We start from the raw sequence: 10,000 nt of genomic DNA, 5'->3' as shown, positions 1-10,000 counted from the left end.
GACAGAGAGGTTAACTACAGACAGAGAGGTCAACTACAGACAGAGAGATCAACTACAGACAGAGGTCAACTACTAAACCATATATCAACTACAGACAGAGAAGTCAACTACAGACAGAGAAGTCAACTACAGACAGAAACTGTATTTCTGTGTTCAATAGAACAGTCATTTTGTAACCATCCCAGTAAAAAGAGCACCGCTAAATGAATGTCGATGAGAATTCCTAGGTGTGTTCGAATCATTGAAACCGTGGTAACGGTATAGTGAAGACCAACTCACTGTATTCCAGAGGAGATGAGCGACACGCTGACCACCACCAGATCCAGAATGTTGAAGTAGTTCCGACAGAACGAACCCTTATGGATGAACGCCCCGTACGCTGTCATCTACGAGGTCATGAACCAGGAAGAGAAACCCACAGGAAGCGTAAGACAAAAGATTGTGATCGATGACGACGGAGTGAATGTCTGCTCACGGGTTTGTTGTTCAGCATGGCATGTTTTTCCAACACTTAAAACACTTCACCAGCCCTTCCAGAGCACAGGGTCCATTATGTGGTGTAGAGATGACTTAGAGAAGGAATGGAAGGTTACTGTCACGCCCTGGTCTTAGTATTTTGTGTTTGCTTTATTATTTTGGTCAGGCCAGGGTGTGACAGGGTCCATTATGTGGTGTAGAGATGACTTAGAGAAGGAATGGAAGGTTACTGTCACGCCCTGGTCTTAGTATTTTGTGTTTGCTTTATTATTTTGGTCAGGCCAGGGTGTGACATGGGTTTATTATGTGGTGTGTTTTATCTTGGGGTTTTAGTAGGTATTGGGATTGTGGTATAGTGGGGTTGTCTAGAAAAGTCTATGGTTGCCTGAAGTGGTTCTCAATCAGAGGCAGGTGATTATCGTTGTCTCTGATTGGGAACCATATTTAGGCAGCCATATTCTTTGAGTGTTTGGTGGGTGATTGTTCCTGTCTCTGTGTTTGTTGCACCAGATAGGCTGTTTAGGTTTTCACGGTTGTTGTTTTTTGTATTGTTCGTTTTTTCGGCGTCATTAAACATGTACAGTGCCTTGCGAAAGTATTCGGCCCCCTTGAACTTTGCGAACTTTTGCCACATTTCAGGCTTCAAACATAAAGATATAAAACTGTATTTTTTTGTGAAGAATCAACAACAAGTGGGACACAATCATGAAGTGGAACGACATTTATTGGATATTTCAAACTTTTTTAACAAATCAAAAACTGAAAAATTGGGCGTGCAAAATTATTCAGCCCCTTTACTTTCAGTGCAGCAAACTCTCTCCAGGAGTTCAGTGAGGATCTCTGAATGATCCAATGTTGACCTAAATGACTAATGATGATAAATACAATCCACCTGTGTGTAATCAAGTCTCCGTATAAATGCACCTGCACTGTGATAGTCTCAGAGGTCTGTTAAAAGCGCAGAGCATCATGAAGAACAAGGAACACACCAGGCAGGTCCGAGATACTGTTGTGAAGAAGTTTAAAGCCGGATTTGGATACAAAAAGATTTCCCAAGCTTTAAACATCCCAAGGAGCACTGTGCAAGCGATAATATTGAAATGGAAGGAGTATCAGACCACTGCAAATCTACCAAGACCTGGCCGTCCCTCTAAACTTTCAGCTCATACAAGGAGAAGACTGATCAGAGATGCAGCCAAGAGGCCCATGATCACTCTGGATGAACTGCAGAGATCTACAGCTGAGGTGGGAGACTCTGTCCATAGGACAACAATCAGTCGTATATTGCACAAATCTGGCCTTTATGGAAGAGTGGCAAGAAGAAAGCCATTTCTTAAAGATATCCATAAAAAGTGTTGTTTAAAGTTTGCCACAAGCCACCTGGGAGACACACCAAACATGTGGAAGAAGGTGCTCTGGTCAGATGAAACCAAAATGGAACTTTTTGGCAACAATGCAAAACGTTATGTTTGGCGTAAAAGCAACACAGCTCATCACCCTGAACACACCATCCCCACTGTCAAACATGGTGGTGGCAGCATCATGGTTTGGGCCTGCTTTTCTTCAGCAGGGACAGGGAAGATGGTTAAAATTGATGGGAAGATGGATGGAGCCAAATACAGGACCATTCTGGAAGAAAACCTGATGGAGTCTGCAAAAGACCTGAGACTGGGACGGAGATTTGTCTTCCAACAAGACAATGATCCAAAACATAAAGCAAAATCTACAATGGAATGGTTCAAAAATAAACATATCCAGGTGTTAGAATGGCCAAGTCAAAGTCCAGACCTGAATCCAATCGAGAATCTGTGGAAAGAACTGAAAACTGCTGTTCACAAATGCTCTCCATCCAACCTCACTGAGCTCGAGCTGTTTTGCAAGGAGGAATGGGAAAAAATGTCAGTCTCTCGATGTGCAAAACTGATACAGACACCCCAAGCGACTTACAGCTGTAATCGCAGCAAAAGGTGGCGCTACAAAGTATTAACTTAAGGGGGCTGAATAATTTTGCACGCCCAATTTTTCAGTTTTTGATTTGTTAAAAAAAGTTTGAAATATCCAATAAATGTCGTTCCACTTCATGATTGTGTCCCACTTGTTGTTGATTCTTCACAAAAAATACAGTTTTATATCTTTATGTTTGAAGCCTGAAATGTGGCAAAAGGTCGCAAAGTTCAAGGGGGCCGAATACTTTCGCAAGGCACTGTATCAAAAATACCACGCTGCATTTTGGTCCGACTCTCCTTCACCGCAAGAAAACCGTAACAGTTACCTTCAGAATGATCTCTATGGTGAAGAGCCCAGTGAAGACGTGGTCTGCATAGCCTAATATCTGAGAAACAGTGATCACAATGCAGGTCAACACAATACATCACACAGTCGTACATCTCATAGAGGCTTCCATAAGCATCACAATATATGTCACAAATGGCACACTATTCCCTACACAGTGCACTACTTTTGACCAGGGAGTGGTTGAAAATAGTGCACTACATAGGGAATAGGGTGCCATTTGGGATGAATACCTGTATAATAACATAGAAGCTATAATATTATAGAGAGAATGTAATTAAGTGGAAAAAGTAGTCACAATGCAGCGCGTGGTTCAGTGCCAGACATTCAGATTCATTAATCCACTTCAAGTTATCGAGCGGAGGGAAAGGATGGCTGAAGTCTATTGAACCAGAGATCTAATGGTGTAGTCTCACACACACACACACACACACACACACACACACACACACACACACACACACACACACACACACACACACACACACACACACACACACACACACACACACACACACACACACACATGCACGCACACACACGCGCACACACACACACACACACACAAATACAGACACACACACAGACACACACACACACACACAGACACGCACGCACACGCACGTGCACACGCACACACACACACCTGTAAAGGCTGTTTGTGTGTGTAAATGTTTGTGTGTGAGAGAGAGACTAGAGACAGAAAGAGAGAGAGAGTATGGATGTTAGTGAGTATGTTTTTGCATGCATGTACAGTGTCTGTGTGTGTGTGTGTGTGTGTGTGTGTACATGTGTCCGTGCCTCTGTGTGTGCCTGTGTGTGTGCCTGTCTCCGTGCCTCTGTGTGTGTGTGCACGTGCGTGTGTGTGTGTAAGACATAAACACACACCTGGTTCCTGAAGGAGTCGTTCCGGACAGGGTCCTCTGCTGCCAGAGAGATACTGCTCAGTAGAATGAAGAACAGGATGAGGTTGGTGAAGATGTTGTGGTTCACCATCTTATGGCACAGAACCCTGAACCTGGGGAGAGGGAGGGAGGGAGGGATGTAGGGAGGGAGGAAGGAAGGAAGGAAGGAAGGAAGGAAGGAAGGGAGGGAGGGAGGGAGGTAGGTAGGGAGGGAGTAAGGAAGGAAGGATGGAAGGGAGGGAGGTAGGGAGGGAGGGAGGGAATAAGGAAGGAAGGAAGGGAGGGAGGGAGGGAGGGAGGGAGGGAGGAAGGAAGGAAGGAAGGAAGGAAGGAAGGAAGGAAGGAAGGGAGGGGGAGGGAGGGAGGGAGGGAAGGGAGGGAGGGAGGGAGTAAGGAAGGAAGGAAGGAAGGAAGGGAGGGAGGGAGGGAGGTAGGTAGGTAGGTAGGTAGGGAGGGAGTAAGGAAGGAAGGAAGGAAGGAAGGAAGGAAGGAAGGGAGGGAGGGAGGGAGGGAGGGAGGGAGGGAGGGAGGGAGGGAAGGAAGGGAGGGGGAGGGAGGTAGGTAGGTAGGTAGGTAGGTAGGTAGGTAGGGAGGGAGGGAGTAAGGAAGGAAGGAAGGAAGGAAGGAAGGAAGGAAGGAAGGAAGGAAGGAAGGAAGGAAGGAAGGAAGGAAGGGAAGGGAGGGAGGGAGGGAGGGAGGGAGGGAGGGAGGGAGGGAGGGAGGTAGGTAGGTAGGTAGGTAGGGAGGGAGGGAGGTAGGTAGGTAGGTAGGTAGGGAGGGAGGGAGGTAGGGAGGGAGGGACAGACAAAAAATAGTGACCAATAGATAGAGCCCTAATCCTATAGACAGGACATTTAACAGACACTCTTATCCAGAGCAACTTACAGAACCATACATTTTCATACTGGTCCCCTGTGGGAATTGAACCCACAACCCTGGCATGGCAAGTACCATGCTCTACCAAGTGAGCCACACGGGACATCAGACATCTGACAGACATCAGACATCAGACATCTGACAGACATCAGACAGACATCAGACATCTGACAGACATCAGACGTCAGACAGACATCAGACATCAGACATCAGACAGACATCAGACATCAGACAGACATCAGACATCTGACAGACATCAGACAGACATCAGACAGACATCAGACATCTGACAGACATCAGACGTCAGACAGACATCAGACATCTGACAGACATCAGACGTCAGACAGACATCAGACATCTGACAGACATCAGACATCAGACAGACATCAGACATCAGACAGACATCAGACATCAGACAGACATCAGACATCTGACAGACATCAGACATCAGACATCAGACAGACATCAGACATCAGACAGACATCAGACATCAGACAGACATCAGACATCAGACAGACATCAGACATCTGACAGACAACAGACAACAGACATCAGACAGACATCTAACAGACAACAGACATCAGACATCAGACAGACATCAGACAGACATCAGACAGACATCAGACATCAGACAGACAACAGACATCTAACAGACATCAGACAGACATCAGACAGACATCAGACATCTAACAGACATCAGACATCAGACAGACATCAGACAGACATCAGACATCAGACAGACAACAGACATCTAACAGACATCAGACATCAGACAGACGACAGACATGAGACAGATGGGGTGTGTGTTTAGGGACCCCTCTCATAGACTCTACCTGCTTCTCTCAGTATATTTGTGGGTGAGCTCTTACTTGTTGGTGTTGCTGAAGATGAAGAAAGCCCGGGCCTCAGGCATGGGAATAGCCTTCTCCTTCAGCTGAATGTCAGACAGGGGCCGAGGCCGGGGGCCCACCGGCATCTCAGGGTCCTCATCCTCTCCTACAAGGGCCACGCAGGAGAGAAAGAGGGAGGACAGGGGAAGAGGAGGGAGAGAAAGTGTTAGAGATGAGGGACTTGGTCAGTTAAGTTGAGAAATAGTTGAATGAGATGTGTAAAAATTCACCTGGAGTAGTTATTTCAGTTTGTTAGTGTAGTTACCCCATACTATAACAATTACCCACAATTCATCAGTAAAAACATTTAAAAGACATATGAATTATTACTTTTTCATTTATCTACAAACCTGGACACCTGGATTGGTAAGGCAACAGTACAGACAAAACATCAACACACCCCCCCACACAACATTCTAACATCAATACACCCCCTCACACAACATTCTAACATCAACACCCCCTCATACAACATTCTAGAATCAATACACCCCTCACACAACATTCTAGAATCAATACACCCACACACAACATTCTATCAACACACCCCCTCACACAACATTCTAACATCAACACACCCCCTCACAACATTCTAACATCAAAACACCCCCTCATACAACATTCTAACATCAACACCCCATACACCTCCTCACACAACATTCTAACATCAACACCCCCTCACACAACATTCTAACATCAACACCCCATACATCCCCTCACACAACATTCTAACATCAACACCCCCCCACACAACATTCTAACATCAACACACCCCCTCACACAACATTCTAACATCAACACCCCATACACCCCCTCACACAACATTCTAACATCAACACCCCATACACCCCCTCACGCAACATTCGAACATCAACACCCCATACACCCCCTCACGCAACATTCTAACATCAACACCCCATACACCCCCTCACACAACATTCTAACATCAACACACCCCCTCACACAACATTCTAACATCAACACCACATACACCCCCTCACACAACATTCTAACATCAACACACCCCCCATACAACATGCTAGAATCAATACACCCCCTCACACAACATTCTAACATCAACACCCCCTGATACAACAGTCTAACATCAACACCCCCACACACAACAGTCTAACATCAACACCCCCTCACGCAACATTCTAACATCAACACACCCCCTCACACAACATTCTAACATCAACACCCCATTCTATACACCCCCTCACACAACATTCTAACATCAACACCCCATACACCCCCTCACACAACATTCTAACATCAACACACCCCCTCACACAACATTCTAACATCAACACCCCTTCATACAACAGTCTAACATCAACACCCCCCACACAACAGTCTAACATCAACACCCCCTCACGCAACATTCTAACATCAACACACCCCCTCACACAACATTCTAACATCAACACCCCCACACAACAGTCTAACATCAACACCCCCTCACACAACAGTCTAACATCAACACCCCCTCACACAACAGTCTAACATCAACACCCCATACACCCCCTCACACAACATTCTAACATCAACACCCCCACACAACAGTCTAACATCAACACCCCCCACACAACAGTCTAACATCAACACCCCCTCACACAACATTCTAACATCAACACCCCATACACCCCCTCACACAACATTCTAACATCAACACACCCCCTCACACAACATTCTAACATCAACACACCCCCCACACAACATTCTAACATCAACACACCCCCTCACACAACATTCTAACATCAACACCCCATACACCCCCTCACACAACATTCTAACATCAACACCCCCTCACACAACATTCTAACATCAACACCCCCTCACACAACATTCTAACATCAACACCCCCTCACACAACATTCTAACATCAACACCCCCACACAACATTCTAACATCAACATTCTAACATCAACACCCCCCACACAACAGTCTAACATCAACACCCCCCACACAACAGTCTAACATCAACACCCCCCACACAACATTCTAACATCAACACCCCCCACACACACAGTCTAACATCAACACCCCCTCACACAACATTCTAACATCAACACCCCCCACACAACAGTCTAACATCAACACCCCCACACAACATTCTAACATCAACACCCCCTCACACAACAGTCTAACATCAACACCCCCCACACAACATTCTAACATCAACACCCCCCACACAACATTCTAACATCAACACCCCCCACACAACAGTCTAACATCAACACACAACAGTCTAACATCAACACACCCCCACAACAGTCTAACATCAACACACCCCCACACAACATTCTAACATCAACACCCCCCACACAACATTCTAACATCAACACCCCCCACACAACAGTCTAACATCAACACACCCCCACACAACAGTCTAACATCAACACACCCCCACACAACATTCTAACATCAACACCCCCCACACACAACAGTCTAACATCAACACCCCCCACACAACAGTCTAACATCAACACCCCCACACAACAGTCTAACATCAACACCCCCCACACAACATTCTAACATCAACACCCCCTCACACAACATTCTAACATCAACACCCCCCCACACAACAGTCTAACATCAACACCCCCCACACAACAGTCTAACATCAACACACCCCCACACAACAGTCTAACATCAACACACCCCCACACAACATTCTAACATCAACACCCCCCCACACAACAGTCTAACATCAACACACCCCCACACAACAGTCTAACATCAACACACCCCCCACACAACATTCTAACATCAACACCCCCCACACAACAGTCTAACATCAACACCCCCCACACAACAGTCTAACATCAACACCCCCCACACAACAGTCTAACATCAACACCCCCCACACAACATTCTAACATCAACACCCCCACAACATCAACATCAACACCCTAACATCAACATCAACACCCCCCACACAACAGTCTAACATCAACACCCCCACACAACATCACACAACAGTCTAACATCAACACCCCCCACACACAACATTGTAACATCAACACCCCCCCACACAACAGTCTAACATCAACACCCCCCCAAGCAACATTCTAACATCAACACCCCCCACACAACATTCTAACATCAACACCCCCCCACACAACATTCTAACATCAACACCCCCCACACAACAGTCTAACATCAACACCCCCCCACACAACATTCTAACATCAACACACCCCCCACACAACATTCTAACATCAACAGGGGCAAAGCACAGCAGACAAAAGAGAGAGAGAACCAGAACAAAGGTAATGTTGTGAATGTCCTGATTTGAGTGTGGAAGTCTCTTAATGGTTTGGTGTGATTTGGTTCTCTGCTCCTGCTTGTTGACCAGTGTGCTTCAGCCCTTAGAAAGGTCCGGCTTACTTTTTATCACCGGTAAAGTGGTACCGGGAAAATCATTAGCTGGATACGGGTTCTTCTCTTCATTCACATCTACTTGGTATTCATCAATGTTGATCTGTGAAAACACAGTAACACAGCGCCACATCAGACTCAATACGGACAGATCTAGAGACACTGCTTTCAAAAGGAAACATCATGCCACCTGTTGAGAGTAGACACGTGTTTTCACAGATGAAGAATTAGACTGATACTAACTAAACCAAACATATTTTATGTTGTTGAATCTGTACTGTGATGTATTGACTTGACTAGATAATATTAGATTACAACTTGGAGGACTGGTGTCTACAGTCAGGAGGACAGGTATATCTAATGAAGACAGGTGCATCTAACGAGGGCAGGTGTATCTAACGAGGGCAGGTTTATCTAACGAGGACAGGTGCGTCTAACGAGGACAGGTGTGTCTAATGAGGACAGGTGTGTCTAACGAGGACAGGTGTGTCTGACGAGGACAGGTGTGTCTGAGACATACCTTGGTGGCATTGGTTGTCTCTCCGTCTGAGGTGATGGACTTCAGCTCAATCTTCTCCTCCTTCTTCTCTTCTACCTCGATCATTGGGGGCTTTTCGTTGACATGACGCTTCTCCGGACTGGCCGTTCTGTGTCAGAATGGAGCCAAACCACTCAGGCATACACACTTGAATGGATGTGGATGCACACACACACACACACACACACACACACACACACACACACACACACACACACACACACACATCATGCAAATTACCTGGCCAGCTTCTTCCTCTCCTTCTCCTCCTCCTCCTCCTTCTGTGCTGACGTCAGACTCTCAGCATCAGCCAGGTTGTCCACGGCGATGGCCAAGAAGACATTCAGGAGGATATCTGGTCAGGGAGGTGGAGTCAAGGAAGTGGAGTACGGCTTCAGAGAGCAAACAACGAAGTGTCAATTGTCAGCTGATCTCTCACAATGTAGAACAACACACCTGGGTGACATGACTGAGTGATGAGTTGAGTGGACAACAAACAATCAGCCCTGATACTTGAGTAGCCTGGAATCCAAACTAAATATCACTCTGTTTCACCTGATATGGTTTGGATTCCAGGCTACTCCTAGTCATCGAGGAAACATCTGAGATACCTTACCGGTGGTATGACAATGAACTGG

General features: G+C 46.1%; 1 protein-coding gene across 4 annotated transcripts in view; it reads right to left on the bottom strand.

Moving 5' to 3' along the window:
- The window catches only part of LOC112240960 (voltage-dependent L-type calcium channel subunit alpha-1C), a 157,114-nt gene that overhangs the window by 53,706 nt on the left and 93,408 nt on the right, over window positions 1–10,000 (bottom strand). For all 4 annotated transcript variants that reach the window (XM_042317427.1, XM_042317428.1, XM_042317429.1 and 1 more), the window contains 7 exons: window positions 9,603–9,717; window positions 9,345–9,471; window positions 8,834–8,927; window positions 5,420–5,546; window positions 3,658–3,787; window positions 2,750–2,809; window positions 280–386 (listed from right to left, as the gene is read on the bottom strand). In XM_042317427.1, coding sequence (XP_042173361.1) covers window positions 280–386; window positions 2,750–2,809; window positions 3,658–3,787; window positions 5,420–5,546; window positions 8,834–8,927; window positions 9,345–9,471; window positions 9,603–9,717 — 760 coding nt within the window. The remainder of the gene's footprint in view (window positions 1–279; window positions 387–2,749; window positions 2,810–3,657; window positions 3,788–5,419; window positions 5,547–8,833; window positions 8,928–9,344; window positions 9,472–9,602; window positions 9,718–10,000) is intronic.

This window comes from Oncorhynchus tshawytscha, unplaced genomic scaffold (genome assembly GCF_018296145.1).
Source record: "Oncorhynchus tshawytscha isolate Ot180627B unplaced genomic scaffold, Otsh_v2.0 Un_contig_564_pilon_pilon, whole genome shotgun sequence".
Lineage (NCBI taxonomy): Eukaryota > Metazoa > Chordata > Actinopteri > Salmoniformes > Salmonidae > Oncorhynchus > Oncorhynchus tshawytscha.
Note: the sequence above shows the minus strand (reverse complement) of the source record. Positions and strands in the feature narration are given on the sequence as shown.